At 47.8% G+C, this 16522-nt stretch overlaps 1 protein-coding gene across 4 annotated transcripts in view; it reads left to right on the top strand.

Annotated features, from left to right (window-relative positions):
• The window catches only part of NRG2 (neuregulin 2), a 177479-nt gene that overhangs the window by 77342 nt on the left and 83615 nt on the right, over nt 1-16522 (top strand). The window contains exon 1 of one of the 4 annotated variants that reach the window (XM_076350041.1): nt 6817-7055. The exons of the other annotated variants lie outside the window; for them this stretch is intronic. Coding sequence (XP_076206156.1) covers nt 6968-7055 — 88 coding nt within the window. The 5' untranslated portion in view covers nt 6817-6967. Of the gene's footprint in view, nt 1-6816; nt 7056-16522 lie in introns of those variants that run through there. 4 annotated transcript variants of the gene reach the window in all.

The following is a 16522-nucleotide window of genomic DNA, read 5'->3' as shown; positions in this document are numbered from 1 at the left end:
GTTTCATTGGTTTCATGTGAAAATTGATGTTGATTGCAGGGGCAGGAGGAGGAAATAGAAATAACAAGGAAGTTTTGAAGGTGTCATGGTTTAACCTCAGTCAGCAGCTGAGCACCACACAGCCGCTCGCTCACTCTTCCCACCCCCGGTGGGGTGGGGGAGAGAATTGGAAGATTAAAAGTGAGAAAACTCATGGGTTGAGATAAAAACAGTTTAATAATTGAAATAAAATATAATAATAATAATAATAGTAATAATAATAATAATAATAATAATAATATACAAAGCAAGTGATGCACAATGCAATTGCTCACCACCTGCTGACCGATGCCCAGCCAGTCCCCGAGCAGCGGCCCCCCCGTCCCGCTTTCCCCAGTTTCTGTACTGAGCATGACGTCCCATGGTATGGAATGTCCCTTTGGCCAGTTTGGGTCAGCTGTCCTGGCTGTGTCCCCTCCCAGCTTCTTGTGCACCTCCAGCCTGCTCAGTCGGTAGAGCATGGGAAGCTGAAAAGTCCTTGACTAGTGTAAGCACTGCTCAGCAACAACTAAAACATCGGTGTGTTATCAACATTATTCTCATCCTAAATCCAAACCACAGCACTGTACCAGCTACTAGGAAGGAAATTAACTCTGTCCCAGCCGAAACCAGGACAGAAGGAAATGGCAGATGGGATGAAAAGTGTCCAGGAGGATTTCAGAGACTGAGGGCTGGGGCAACTGGCTCAGCAAGGAGCTGACTTCTGCTTTTAAGGTGTCAGGGCTGGCTCGTGGGCATGGACACAATAACTTAACTGGAGCTGCCCCAGACCGGTTAGTGAGTTTGGTCTGGGTCATTGGCTGTTCTGAGCAGACTCGGAGCCTCAATTTGCGGGAAGGAAAGGGTAAGTCTGTGATTTAAAGCCCATCATTTAGGCCCATCAGTTGAGAGCTGGTCACACACAAGCCCGTGGTGCTGCCGCTTCCAAAGCAAGGATGAAGCCTGTGTCCAAGCTCAGCACTGTCTGTCATGGCTGTGGTGGGCCAGGAGCACCCACTCACGAGGAGTGTCCACGCGGTAAAGCACAGTGACTGACCTGCCTGCTGCTGTGTGAGGGCACCCAGACATCAAAGGGCACCTGTGTGAGGCACCCCACAGAGACACCCATAGCACCCATCTTCTCCAGCAGTGGAGCATTGTCTAGCGCTGCTTCGGACCTGCATGGAGCAGTTGCAAACAAGGGCTGGGATTTATCGAAGCTGGCAGTGACTCTGCTGTCATCAGCGTCCAAGAGATGGGCTTGCTGAATGTGTCAGGAGTGGGGAGAGGCCACCTTCAGGAGGCGAGTCAGCACTGGCTTCCCTGTCTTCCTGCCTGCTTTCAGAAGCAAATTCAGCTGGGTTTCAATAGGGCTTGATAACATAAGCTCACTTCTGTGAGCAAAAATGTATGTGGTTATAAGACATAACTGCTACGTGATAAATCATGTCAAGATGAGGATTTCATTCCTTAAGGATGAAAAGGAAAAGAAGATGCAATGTGAAATATCCCACTCGGGCTGGCTGGGTCAGGTCTCTATCAATCATCTACAAGACCTGTGCTGTTTCGGAGCTACATTTGAATGTGCAGTGGGGGGTTAGGCTGGACTTGGGAGTGTGCAGATGTGAAACATGAGCATGGCAAAATGCCATTTGTGCAACAGAGGGACATCAGGTGATGGTCAGATGGAACTTATCTGGGCCCTTATTGGACAAATAAATAGCTGTACTTGTTGCGTGGTTTTCCTTTTTCCCTGCATGGCAACAAAAGATGTGGCAGCAAGAGGTGCAAAAGAAGGATGGCATTTTCCCAGCTTGTCAGTTCCAGCAGACAAACCTATAGCACAGCTTTTGTTGAGCCGATGATCCAGCAAGTGCCAACATCTTTTCTTCTGGCACAAGATGTTTGTCGTGAGGAGATAACCCCCAGGATCTGGTTTTTACCCTGATCTTGGAGGTGCTGTCTGAACAGCAATGACAGGAAGGCTGTGCTGCTTTTCAATAGTTTTGCTTCAGAGAACCTGCTGGTAAGATTCTGCGTATCTCCAGCTCAAGGTGGGTCAGGAGCCTGAGCTTTGCTGCTTTCACGATGCTGTAGTCTTTCTATCAAGCCTGCAGTGTTTTGTAGGAACAGGGTCGTGGAGAAGTGGTGTCCAGCGGATTGCCTTGATAAGCCAAAGGGATCCTGACAGGTACAGTTCAACTATGTCTTCTTTTATTCTAATTCTCTAGAAATAACGTGTAAGTATTTCTGGCTACCACAAATTTTGGGTCGACTCCACTGTTGAACAGGAGCTGACAGTTCTAGGACGGACCATGTAATGTAACACAGAGGTTCCCCAGAAGTTGATGGCCATCTCCTGGTGATGCCAGTGAGAGCAGAGTTAAGCCAATACTGAGAGCTTTTGAAAACACCACGATTTAAAATGGGTCATTGTGCTCCCAAGATTGCTGCCATAAATACAGCCTCAGAAGTTTGTGGAGCGTGCACACCTGCCTTTGCTGGTGTTTAGTGACTGGAGGAGCTGGAGTGGGCTTGCCATCTGGGTTTCAGCGAATATCAAGTAGCACTGATAGGTCAGCGCTTTCTTTTTTATCTCCATCAGGCTGGGGGGTGTTGTATTAATAATTTTTTTCCAGACGCAGACCTTGCTGTTGCAAGCTACGCTGTTTTCCCCTGGAGAGCACACTGCTGTTCTGCATGGGAGTGGTGCCTTATATCCTCCCAGAAAAGAAGCCAGAATGCAATGCAGCAGCGTGACTCTTAGCTGCGGACTCCATTCTCCACCGAGCCGATCTGGGATTTTTGTTTAAAGAAGTAATTTTACAGCCACTGACTGCAATGGATACTGTGTGGGGCAAGAGGTATGGAGGTTCTCTTTCACCTGATCTCGGTTCTGACCTCCTGGGGATTATTAAGGAGCCCAACTTGTTAGGTTGGCGTATAGGCAAATTCTAACAAGGCTAAGGACACTCTGCCTGGTAAACTCACCCTGCTGCTCGCAGTGTGGCAGTGTGTTGTAAAATCAGTATGCTGGATTTCATGCAAGAATTAGCTGCACTTAAGGTATGGCTCAGTCTCTTATATAATTACACGCCTCCTGTTTGTTAAGCTTAAAGCTGTACAGGAATTGTAAAGACTACAAAAAACACAGGTTGATAGTGTTTTAGGTTATAACTCTCCATGAGACATTTAAAGCAATAAGCATTAAATGCTATTTTAGAATGAAGTATTAAGTGACTTGTGAGAGCACAGCCATTAAAATACATGCCGACCGCCAGATGAGGCACCTGGGACACCAAACTAGAATACCCTTCCCATTGGTAGGTTTTATTATATCAGTGTAGCCACATGAGGACTGAAGTCACTTGCTGGATTTAGCTCCTGTGTTTGCGCCTTGGGATTGTTCAGGAGAGAGCGTGTTCTATACATCTGTAATGTTAAAGCTGGATCTAGAGGGGCAGATCCCTGCCCTGGGACAGGGGCCAGCCAGTTGGATAAAGGTAACAAGATGTACAAGATGTACACCTGCCAAGGCAAAAATTGATCTGCATATGATATTCCTCGTCTGTCACAGGTAAGACTGTGATTGCTGCCAAGGTACAAAAATACCCATATTGGGTGTTGTGGGTGCTGTTTCTTCCCATTGCATGCCCCAGGCTGTTTAGGACAGTAGGGCCAAGCCAGACACTGCTGTTTTTGCTTCCTAGACTTTGTAATTTTCATTTTCTGATGCTGAAGCTAAGCTGTGCATTGTTGTCCACAGCTTCACCCTCTGAGCATTCAGCAGTAGGGAATCTTTGATTGTTCATTAATTTGAAAAAAGGGGGGAAAAAGGTAGGACATCATCTTAGCTGCACTTGTTAACTTTAACAAACCTCTGCTAAACACAAGCACTTTGGAAAGATGATCCCAAGAAAACACAGACTTTGTGTCTTTAACAGGAACAAAGGTACTGATTTGCTGGAGTGGAGGAAGAGCTATAGTTTATCTTCAGAAATGAGAGCAGGGAGCAAAAAAATACAGCCTTCATGTAAGGGAACCCATGGTAAAAGATATTTCAAGATGAAAATAAAATTGCAGAAGAAAAGAAAGGAGGAAGGGAAATGTGTTTTTTATGAGATATATCCATTCAGGAGACACGTGCTGGCAAAGGAGCTATTGCTAGCAGTAAAACATCAAAGTCTCTCAAAACTGCAGATCTAACACTAAGTTATCACACTAAAGCAAGGGAACTCTGTTCGGGCCTCATTATGTCTGGTGAGTGCTGGATTATTGATTTTGATGGCTGAATTAATCACTGGTGGTTGACATGAGGCCAGTGACCAAGATAGGTTTTCATTCATATGGGCTGGCAGATGAGAGTCCTAATCATAAATATATGTAAGACACTCCTGAGGATTCAAAGGAACTGATTTCCCAAGGCTGAGGAAAACTGAGTAAAGTTGATGATTGGGTGTTAAAACATGCACAGGAAAATGTGAGTAAGAACCGGGAGCTCTTTGAGCAGAGGCCAAGAAAGTCGAGATTTCAGAGTCAAGAAAGAGGACAAGGTTTAGCTAATAGCCATCCTACCATGGTAGCAATGAAAGCAACAACTGGAAGCAATAATAAGATTAACAAATTTAGAAAAGAGAAAAATAGGTAGCAATCCATGTGCATCTGGAGTTACGGTGTGTAACAAGATAAAGACATCTGGAGGGAAATTGCCTATCGAGTACAGCTACAGAATTAAGGGACTCTAGAAACGTATTAGCAAAGAGGATATAGTTACGAGCCAAAAAGTGAAATAACCATATGGAAATTGTCGTTCATAATGACTTAAAAGACACTAAATGGTCAGTAACCGCTATTATCCTGCATTTGGAAAACAAACAGTATGATGGGCTACTACTGTCCTGTGACCAAGAAACCACGGAGGATGTTAAAACAATGTAAATTAGGCTCAAACTCCAAATCAGCAGGCTTGGTAGCTTTTATCTAATAGTTCAAAGCAAGTTTGCTTAGATGCTCTCCGGCATATACCTCTCAGCTTTTCGTAAGGCTATATACGAAGTATTCAGTGTGGTGATGTCCTCTGCTCAAACTGGAAAATAAGTGTTCTAAGTTCTCTAACGTACCTCATATACAGGCGAAGAAGTGATCAACTAGCACATACCAAAAGTCATTGCTGGCAGGCAGTCCCTGCTCCATGAAGTGTTTCTGGTGAGATCGTTGTCACCAGCAACCTGGAGGTGAACACGCTCATAAAATTAGCAAGGTGATACAGAGAGTGATTGAGTTTCAAGCATCAGTGGGAAGAAAGAAGCTAGAGAGGGTAATCTGGGTGGCTTGGCACACTGGCTCTTTTAAAACAAAATTAAGCTTCACCACAGAGAGTGGTGCTGTGAAGGAGCAAGAAATGCCTCCTAGTTAGAGAGCAGGGGACTATGTCTGGCAGAGCAGGGACTTGGTAGGAGCTGCAGTAGAAACATAACGGAACAGATTTTCCTTGTGAAGCCCAGTTCCCAAATGTGACTCTTGGGAGTTAAAGTAGCTGGGAAGGGATGGCAGTAGCAATTTTGCCTCTGCATTTGCCTCTGTACACAAGAGACAATGGAATAGCGCCTGGTTTTTGTGTTCTTAGCTTAAGTAGGATATTGCAAAATGGGATAGCCACAGATACGATCCCTGAGCTGGAGAAAATGCCATACAGCAGGCAACGGAAAAAAGCTTGATCTGTTTAGCTTATCAAAAAGAAGATTGAGGGATAACTTGATTACAGTGTGTAAGTACTTCCATGGGAGAAAATACCAGTTGCTGAAGGGCTTTTTAATCTAGAAGAGAAAACAAGAGTAAGAAACAATGGCTGGACAGTGAAGCCAGATATTCCACTTCAGAGCAGGCAGACATTTTTAACAATGAGGGTGATTAACCACTGGGAGAAGATCCCAAGGGGGCTGATAGCTCGTTCATGTCTTGATGTCCGTACAGCAGGCGGGAGTGCTTCTCTGGAGGACATGTTTTACTCACAGCCATGGAATTGGATTTGATTCATGGATAACTGGATCAAATGTGCTACCCAGTGCCTTACTGTTTATGGCCCCTTTGGGCCTTTGAAGCCCTTAGCTGCATCTGGGAATGATTTGACAGTAGTCTGGGGCTTTCCAGCTGGGGATCCTGATGGACTTTTGAGGTGATGTCAGCATGGCCTGCCCTACAGAAGGGGATTGGGCTGAGTCACCCATCACATGTTGGACCTGTGGAAAAGGGCCTTGTTAACCCCCAAGCAGATGAGACACAGGCTTAATCAACCATCTAGAGCTCCCAGTGATGGAGGACAGATATGAGAAGTGCAGGTAAGGGCTCTCCAACTATTCCTAGCTTTTGGAAAGACCTCCTGGGACAGCAAAGAGCTGGGTGAAAGGGCAGGTGGAGTCACTCTGATTTATGGTGCGAACAACAATATGAGGAGAAAGGCCAACTTAATCCCTCATCAGGGTCAAAGCAGAATGAGAATGGGTTGTAAGCCTCTACCCTTTTCTTTAGACTCCACTGCCTCTCACGTATCTCTGAGGTCTGAACCTCAGCAGTTCCCCAAAACACTTATTTCTGTGATGCTCCAGAAGCTGTTCAGAACTTATTTGCAGCCAGAGACAGAATCAGCAAATGGAAAACCACCTCTAGACTTCATGTATCCAAGACACTCTCGGGAGAGCTAGTCCCATCCTGTAGCACTGCTCCCCTTGCCCTCCCACTGTAACCCAGTGCATCTTTTCAGACAACTGGGAGCAGTGAGCAAATGGTTAAAGTTTTGCTTCTCCACCCAGTGGTGGGTGTTGTCTGTGTCAGAAACAATATAAGAACAGTCGGAAGTTGCAGCTGGCAAGTAACATTTGGAGTAGCAGTCGTGGGGCATATAGATCTGGTGTGGACTGTCTTTTCCTGAGACTGTAAACACTTGTGCAGAATGTCCGAGAACAAGAAAAAAGGGAAAGGAAAGAGCAAAAAGAACAAAGAAGGGAAAAAAGGGGAAAGAGAACCTGACCCAGGAAAAGGTACTTCCCATTTTTAACAAATTTTACTTATAGGAAGAAGAGAGAAGCCAGAAAGCCAGCAGGAAAGTACTTGTGGGTTGCATGAGGGTGCAAATGATAGGGAGCGTTTGCCAGGCAGCTGTGCAAATCTCTGCATCTCATTCATATTTCATGCTGTTATAGGTCTGCTTTCTTCTTGATCTTCTCTCTTTTTTTTTTTTTTTAATACCCAAAGCCCCAAGAATTCAGGGCAACGTACACTTTCAAAAAACAGCAGCACTCGGTTCCTGTCACGGTGATACGGTAATTAAGGGGGTTTGTGCTAATTCTCTCGGGGTTCTGGGGGTTCTGGTGTGTGGAGTTTTGCTGTTTGGTTGGTTGTTTTCTTGCTTCTTCCTGAGGTAAATATCAAAAGTCTCTATTTTGGAGAATTACAGGGACTGTTCCTTGGGACAGACCAACTCTCAGAGATCAGATTTAAGTTATAGCCTCGCTTTTTGAGGTAACTGCATTGAGTTGTAGTTAAAGACACGTGGACTGTAAACCTTCACTCTTTGCTGATATACTTGTTAGTGAAATCGGGCTGTTCCTGAAGAGATCTGACTGTTCCTTGCTGAATGAGCAAGGCAATACTTAAGATGTTGCCGGGATAAAATGTTTAGATTGCCTTTAACTGATAAAGTTCGATTCCTGAATAAATGGGGAGTATGAGCCAGAGCAATGCGAGAACTGTCTTGGAGAGATACAGAAGGTTCGGTGGTAACGCAGCACAGTGGTATTTCTTTCTCTGTCATGGTATCAGGGCGGGATTATCCCTGGCTGTTTCTTATCTGTGGTTTATCTGGCAATGTATTTGGACAGAGCGGCAACTCTGTCAGACTTTGTGTTTTATCAGTGTTAAGAGAGGCTACAAGCTGGACCGGGTCCTGGAGGAGTCTGTCAGACAGTTTAGCTCTTCACTTGCCTGGATGCACTTCTGCTCTTGGTCCTGCTACCATGATGCTAGTGAGTGCTCTTGACCCAAACAGATTTATTTTGTCTTCCCACCAGCATCCTTGGTGGCAGGATTTGCCCCTACCCTTTTTCATCCCTTACTCTGAGCACAGAGGCCCAGCTCTGTTCACCACCCTGCTGTGCCCAGGGCACGGGCTCCGCTACCAGCTCTGCCCCAGAGCTGCCGGGGTGGCAGCGGGTGCTGATGCCATGGCAGGCTGACCTCACGTGTGGTCTCCTGCTTATGACATCAGAACATAGCTGTTGCTGTGGGATCTGGGAGGAGACTTTTGGGATAGCTTCAGGACAGGGAGCTTGAAACCACCAAGCAGAGGCAGCAGCTGCTTGAAGATGACTGGATCTGCCCAAGGGGCTCTGGAGTGTGCAGGGACTGGGGGCTGTCTCACAGCCATCGGCAGGATGACCCTGCCTCCTAAGTGCACAGACGGGACAGGGCAGTGCCTACATTGTGGGCAGCTTCTCTACTGGGAGCAGGATGGAGGGGTTGGTGGGACTGAGAGGCATTGGCTTGGGCACAGCAGAGGAATGAGGCACATTCTGAGGCTGCTGAGGGAGCAACCACCTGCCTTGAGCCACATGGGCCATGGCGGGGCCATGGGGGCCCATGAGTGTGTGGGGGAGAGGACTGGGCGTGAGCTGAGGGCTCAGACCACACTCTGTTTTCTAGTGCTGCATCAAAGCCCTGCAGTAGCTCACTGCTCTAGGGGGAACACATAAAGACCCTTTACCTGTAGTTACTCATGCTGACAACCTAGTCCTCTGCTGAGACGCACTGTAGGGGTGTTTTATCACATATAAATCCCACAACTGGACACTTTGGCCAGAGTGCAAAACCCCTTTCTCTCTACTAATGGATCCAGAGCAGAACTGGGGATGATTGCATTGATCCGGTCTGTACCTCAACCAAAGAAAAGAAAGGTTCTGGGTTTGGCTTGCACAGCATGAACACAGTCCTTTTATTGCATTCGTTACTAATGGGATTGCTTAGATCCAGGTCACTCCTCTGCCTTGTACTGCTGCAGAGGTTGCCCATTGATTGCTCCATGGGTCTATCAGAAGAAGACACTTGGTTGTCTGTGGTGCCTCTGAACCAAATCCCACCTTGGGTTGGGTTGGTTGGGATTGGTGGAACCTCTGAACATGTTTTCCCATCATGGGTCACCTTTGCCATGTGGTCTAAGGGGCACCACAGCAATGCTTCCCCAAAAGGACTTTTAGAAAAGAACAGCTCCTCCCCCCATCACTTCTGAGCAGATGCCCCAGTCCTGGTACATAGACCCTCACTCCAGGCAGCTGAGCACTCTGTGGACTCCATTTCTTCAGCTTGTGGCTGGACCTCAAACTGCCTCTCCAGCTTACTTGGGCTGATGCAAAAACCCAGCCCTGGCACAAATCAGGCAACTGGCAGTGCACTGCAAGGGCAATTTGTGTTCTCTGTTTTTCCCCAGGTTGTAGTGTTTCCATGCAAATGGGGCGTGCTGACCCCTCTGAAACCAGGAGGCAGAAGAGGAACCTACAAAAATCTTAACAGACTCTCAGGAGATCCAGACAGGAACATTTGTTTTTGATGGCCAGTGTAGGGGAGACTTAGGGGATGATAACAGGGTGGAGAACCTTCCTTCTTCACGCTGCATCCCTGACCAGTGTCTGCCTGCTGAGGGCCAAACTTTGTTACCTATGGCACTCTGAAAGTCTTGATCTACCCTTGTGCTCATAGGTGCCTGCACGGGAAATTACCCCTAGACACCCCTTCATGGTGTGCTCTGCAGAGAGCCCCAGGACAGCTCTGGCATGGAAAAACACTCACTCCGACTTCCAGAGGTGATCTCCCTAGCCCTGCCAGCTGGTCTGGGGGAATTGCCCCATGCAGTAGAGCTTTTCACTGCCAGTGAATCAGAGCAGCAGAAAAACTTCTTAGAGGAAGAGAGAGCTGAAAGAGTAGTTTCAGGAAAGAGCATCAATGTGCCGTGGGGGGGTGCTAGATTTCCCCCGAGGTCTCTGAAACTCAGGGAAGGAGAGGATTCTTCCACTGCGGCTTTTAACACTTTTTTTTTTTGGCTTCTGTGACTGTGTAAAAGAGGATTGCTGATCTCACGCGAAGTGCTAGCTTTGTTCTGAGGACAAGGGCTATCTTTAACCTAAACTCACATTTTTATGCCTCTAGTGATGCAGCTGTCCTAAAGTAAGTGCCTCAGCTAAAGATCTAGCCAGTGGAATAGCCTGTGAAGGCCTCCAGAGGGAGATGGTGTCCACCTATGAAGAAGCACCGTCAGGATCCCTCTTTTAGATGTTTGTAACATGCATTGAAAGATAGACAGACTGTGTCCCACCCAACACACGTGGAAGGCACACCCAGCAGGGACTACGTGAGCTGCAGAATGTAGCAATGGACCAGCAAATAAATGTATAATGCTCCTGCAATGCTGGCAAAGTTCAGGTCTGGAAGAAACCTTCCTCACTGCAAGAGAAGATGGTACTTTATCAGACACTGGATGGCTTGGGGCAATCGAAGACGAGACACTGTGGATGTAAAAGAAGCTGCCCTCTCGCACTCTGAAAGATTTGGAGAAGTGGGACAAACGAACCGGTGCCAATGCAAAAGTTCAGAACAGAACAGGGGGAGCAAACACCAGAGCTGTGGCAGTGGATTAGGAGGCTGGTGCACCAGCCTCACGGGGAGACAGGCAGGAGGAGAAGCAAAAGGGCTGGAGGAAGCCTTGATGGTGGCGTAGGCGAGGAGCAAAGTGGAAAGGGAAGGGCTATGAGACTGGAAACAGTCTGTCTTTCATCTGTACTTCCATGAGGTCGCTTGGGGAGGAAAGACCAGAGAAACGTAAAGCATTTCATTGGTTAAATTCCCCAGCAATTCCAGGCATTCTCTCTTATTTTTACTTGATGCTGAGGGAAACATTGCGTGTGCTTAAGGTTTTTGTTGTTTGTCAGTGCTAATAAGGCAGGCAATACAGGAATTGTGCCTTTCTCTTGAATTGCCCATGGCAAATGCTAATGCTGGAAAACTACTCGGAGAGCAGGTGAAGAGTCTCTGCAGAGAGTGTCTCATGTTTCAGTAGGAACCAGCTTGACCTCAGTTCCCAGATGAGTCAGGATTTGGTAGAAAGGTTGTGCAGAAGGGTATTGCAATTGAAACTCCAGAGGTCTTAAGGAGGAAGGGTGCCCCTGGGTGCGAGTCAGCTGTGGGATTGCAGCAGAAGCACGCCTATGTTAGCCAGGTCTACCAGCCTGGGGTGCTTTAGAGCGCTGCCACATTAACACAGAGTTTGGTGAGGGATGTGAAAGTCCCTTGCAGATGCTAGGTACAAGCTTTGTGGTGGAAGCTCATGCTATCGGAGATACTCGACAGTAGTGCAACCAAAACAGCTACTTCACTGCTGGCTAAGGTACCTCTGTGTGAGCTCTGTCCACATTGCAGGGTGAACATGCTCTTGATTTGTGCTTGATTTGTTCTTAGTCTTCTGTTTGTAGAAAAGACTCCAGTTCTAAGGAGCTCATAGAAACATTAGCCAAAAGGTTTGTTTACAAGAAGGATAACCCACAGCGGATATCCTACAGTAGCAGTTTTGTTTTCTATAAACACCCAGACACACAAGGTACCAGATGTCAGCTGTGCTCCAGGATCTGTCCACATGCATGTTTTCACTAGAGCATTTCCACTGGCTAAACTAATGGACTGCTGTTGCATTGCCATGTGGCTGAGAGCATGCATGTGGCCAGTTACCACGGATCAGCAGACGTGCAGTAACTTGCTCAGCTTTGGGAACGGAGGGGGTCTGACTCACGAGCTCCAGTGATTCACGCTGGGGTATAGGAAGAGGTTCTATGTCCCAGATGCTTTCTGGTCTTTTTGCTGGCGCTCGCTAGCTCTGCAGAAGAAGGGATTAATAAATGAGCATGTGGCTCTGTTCCTCCACTGCCCCTGGCTCATAGTCTCAGGTGTTAATACAAACAGAAGGGTTATGGGAGAGAGACCCAGCACGGTTGAGGAATAACCCATCTCTCCATTCAGGCAGACTAGGGGGCTAGGAACTCCTGGCAGAGGGGCAGGATGGAGCAGAATGGTACATTAGTAAGTAATCCCACTATGGATCCAAAAGCTGGTGAGTCAGAGCCCGGGGCACCCCATTTTCAATCCCTTTCTGGAGGTGGATGTAAGTAACCTGGGAAAGGCCGTCTCTGGTGAGAGGAGGAACATCTGGAGAGGGGCTGAGCACAGCCTGGCTGCCGGCCTTTGAGGTCATGCCCTCAGCTCATTCTCCTGCCTTTGTTAATGTGACGGGCCTCAGCTGCAAAGTGGCTAAAGGAAAGCTGTGTTGCCATGAACAGCATGGCTCTGTCATCCTTCTTCCTGCATCTGGACTGCCAGCCTCCTGCTCTGAGTGCTACCCTGATCCCCAGTCTTGCGTCAGCACTGAGCTCTAATGGGACTGCAGCATGTGTTTGAACTCAAAAACAACTAGAGAAGATGGGATGAGACTAGGGCAGGGTGAGTGAGTGGACCTACATCCCACTTCTTCTGTTGCATAACTCCAGAGGCAGCGAGGGGAGGGAAAATGAGCCTCTTGTTCCTCTGACCCTTCCTCATTTTCCCTTGGACTCCAATGAACACTTTCAGATGCATAAGGGGAGTTCAGCATGGGGGTCGTATGACCCTGTGCCTTTTTAAGTGACTGGGAGCTTTGTTATAGAGGGGCCATGCTCATGCAGTAAGCAGTGAGAGGAGGTGTGGGTCACACGTGGCTCTTGCTTGGATGTGCTTGTGTTCTTCTGGGAGCAAAGCTCCATAAAAACCCAAAGTATTTCTTGAAGAGAACTTGAAGAACGTAAGTCCGAGAGCAGCTGAGCTTGCAGCTCATGACTAGGACTGTAAATCCAGGCCATTTCCTTTGGCTGAGAAGTCGCAGGACTGTGAAGTCCCAGCAAAGGCTGGCTGTCTGCTCTGTGCTGGAGACCGTGTTCAGGGCAGAGGCCGTCAGGCAGTGAGATAACCTGGAGCTTTCCTTTGGGAAAGCCGCATCTCGTGTCACTGAGGATGAGGCTGGAGGGGAGTGGAAAGCTGGGTAGGAGCCACCCACCACTCCTGGTTCACCCAGAAGTTTGCTCGGTGCTGTGTCAAGCTACTCGCCCTGGTTTCTGTCAGCGCATGCTGTCCTGGTGGCTGGTCACCCTCCACTGATCTGCCAGCACCAGAGGTGAAGGGATGTGCTGGCAGCAGGGGCGGTTTGGGAGGGCGAAGGCCTCTCCACCCAGGCTGGAGCTCAGACACGCATCACCTGTTGCACCGACCTCCTGTCTGGGGCAGGATAATGAAACTCACATGACTGGGAGATGTGACTCTGCCCAAGAGGGAAGCTCTCACGGGACTCGCAAGGCCCTGATCGGAGCAAAACTCCCTCAACATCCCGTGAGAGCGTCCAGAGCAGTGCAAGACGTGCGTGGTGTCCTGGCCACGACACGGTCCTGGCTCCTGTGCCGTGCTCCAGACAGAAAGCTGTGTTTTGAACTGAAGTGACCTGGGATTGTCTCCCCTCTGAGAAGGGCAGTGTTATGTTGCTACATTTTTGAGATGTTCCAAATTCTGAAAACAAATACAAGTAATAATGGTAAAAATTAAACATTTAGGTAATTAATAACTCTGGTAATTAGGCTTGGCAGACTCAGTCATCAGCCCTTATAAAGGATTTTAGTTCAGGCATGTCTGGAAGGTAAGAGCTCCTCAATATGAGGGAGAGCTTCTTTGCAGAGAAGAGCAATAAGCCACACAAGGCTGTCTCCACGCAGTGATGGTGATGACCATACTTCTGAGGAGTCTGATGGTCCTGGAGCTCTTCTACGGCTTGTCTCATCCTTACTATCCCCTTAAATTTTTGACTACACGTGGAAGTCAGAGCCCAGTTTTTCTTGCTGAACTTTCATGCCTGGTGAGGATGGGGAGGGGAAGGGAACCACATTTGCTCTCCAAGTCTGAGACTCGGTGGCTGGCAGCTCAGAGAAAGAAAGACAGCTACAAATGTGTGAGATGGACAGAAAAAGTGTTCGTTAGGGAAGCAGTGAAACTTTAATTTATCTTAAAACTACACTGAAGTCAGGTGCTTTAGTGTTTTGTTTTGAAAAAAACACCCAAAAAATTTGAAGCAGGTTTCATACATCATTGACTGATGTTTGGAAGCCCTTCAGAGAAACCTCTTTTTGGTGCCAGAATTTGCACATTTGCTTAATTTGAGGGTAAAATCAGGTTAAAATCCATCAGCCAGGTTCTCAGCAGATGTTTCTCTGACCATCTCCTTTGGCTTTGGTGGTGTGTGTGTGATGTGTACCAGCTGAGCATCCAACCCTCTCGCTGTCAACAGCTTTTTGATTTGAAGGCTGGGACTTTATTCCAACTCTGAAACTGTGTATGTGTGCATGTGTACATATGTTTGTGCTCACTTGAATTTTTTATTCCACTTTCAAGTCCATGGCACTCTGCAAGAGTCCCCTGGTTCCTGATACACTCCAGCCCTCTGGGGGGTGTGGGTATGCAATTTCGGCTAGCACACTACTGTGGCAAAGCCTGTACTGATCCTGTTGCTCCTTGTATGCCTCTTGTACCGCTCTTCCTCCAGTCAAACCATTGACAAAACTCCCATGCTCAGCAGCTATGTCTCTGGTTCAAAGCACACCAAAAGAGCTCTTTGTGTTCAAGCTGTTTCCCACCTCTTGGTTTGACCTAAGTGCTCCTGGAGAGAAACCTCTTTGCTCTGGGGTCAAACTGGTCTTACTCCAGGAGTGGTGCGTACACAGGCATGGGTTTGTGGTCTACTCAGAGCATGTGGTGTTGGCCAGATTATTGATAGCGCTCCCACATTCGTGTTGTGAGAAGTCAGATCAGCAAATGAGCTCAGGTCCCAGCAGGGAACTGGCTATTGATGCTCTTGGGAGAAAACCGTCCAGGGAGCTGAGGCAAAGGTGCTACCTGCTCCCTTGAACCTGGCCATGTCCCCCTTGCCTGTATGGGTGTTCAGACGCCTGTCTCCTGTGCTCATTTCCAAGCTCTGGCGAGTGGGGCAGGGCTGGCAGAGAGGAATGCTGAGTTTGGGCCAGGCAGAGGGAGGGAGGATCTTTCAGCTGCTAGCACAGTTGTTCTGCACGGCAAGGTAACCAGCTTCAGCTGTGCCCATGCTAACTTGCTGCTCTCTGCAGGAGAGAAGCCTCAGCTGCACTACAAAGCAAGAAAAAATCACCTGCCTGAAAACCCTTCCATTGCAGGGTTTGCAAGCAAGAGGAATACTGATGGGGGAAGAGGCTCAGAAGACACTCCAGTGGCTACTGCTCCTGGTACATTGCTCCCTTTTGGGTAGACAGCTGGCAATGCAAGGCAGGGCTTTCTCAGCCAGCAGGTTTTCAGAGCCAGCCTGTACTGCTGCTATGCCTGCTCTGTGATGCAATCACTGATGGACACAGCAGCTTGTGCAGCAGCATCAGGTTCTACATCACACAGTATCCCAGTGCTAGGCTGTGTGACTTCTGCCATGAGCAGAGCAAATTGCAGATCTTGTGCTATGAACCTTGGTTGCCTAAAAATGACTGAGGTGTTAAAGTGATTCAGATCCAAAAAGTCTTGCTAACAGGTCCTGGATCCATAGGTCGAGGTGCTGGAGCTGGGCAGGATGTCTTTCAAAGGTCAGGAGCCTGCCCGATTGCTGCTACCCAAGAAGCAGTTTGTTTCCCTTCCAGAGATCATGCGTGTTTCATCTGCTCATTCAGGCTTTTGCCTGAAGGGCAAGGACAAGGAATGTGATGAACTTCTCTTTGGCATGGAAGTGTATTTTGCTTCACATTTGTCAATAAATGAGATTAGGTTTCTGTATTTGTGCTGAGAGTCTGCGTGAGAGGCACCATTAATGAATACTAAAATAAACTTTCTGGCTGGCTGTTGGGTAACAGACACAGCTAAAGCTTGCATCGCAGAAGAGGTCCTAACATTGCAGAGATGCCAGTTATATGATCAAGAAAAAGAGGTTCAGCCCAAACCAGAAATTATCCTGGATCTTACATGAAATGATGACTCACTACCAAAAGCAGTGTGTATATAATGTCCATGCTTCTTCTCTACTTGAAAGAACATTTCCCACTCAGTCCTGGGTTACCTCTCCCAGTGCTTCCAGGTATGAATAGTCTTTGTCCAGAATCTGAATCTTGTCCCCTAAAAAGGTCATCTCAGGAAGATGGGAGGCAGTGCGAATTACCTATTTCTGGGTGTCCTTCCCACTGCCCACCCTGATGAGCCCTGGGCACTCCCTTTCTGTCCAGCAGGGCTAGTGAGACTGTTTAGGAATAAGGAAACCTTTCTGCTGTCTGAAGTGGACACATTTAGATCAAGGGAGAGACCTGGTAAACTCCTGGGTGTCTTGGTTTGTAGGACCCTGTGAAGAAATGTCGGTGGGTGGATTTCAGGAGGGACATCTTGGCAAATAATG

Source organism: Aptenodytes patagonicus, chromosome 12, assembly GCF_965638725.1.
Source record: "Aptenodytes patagonicus chromosome 12, bAptPat1.pri.cur, whole genome shotgun sequence".
NCBI classification, from domain to species: Eukaryota; Metazoa; Chordata; class Aves; order Sphenisciformes; family Spheniscidae; genus Aptenodytes; species Aptenodytes patagonicus.
Note: the sequence above shows the minus strand (reverse complement) of the source record. Positions and strands in the feature narration are given on the sequence as shown.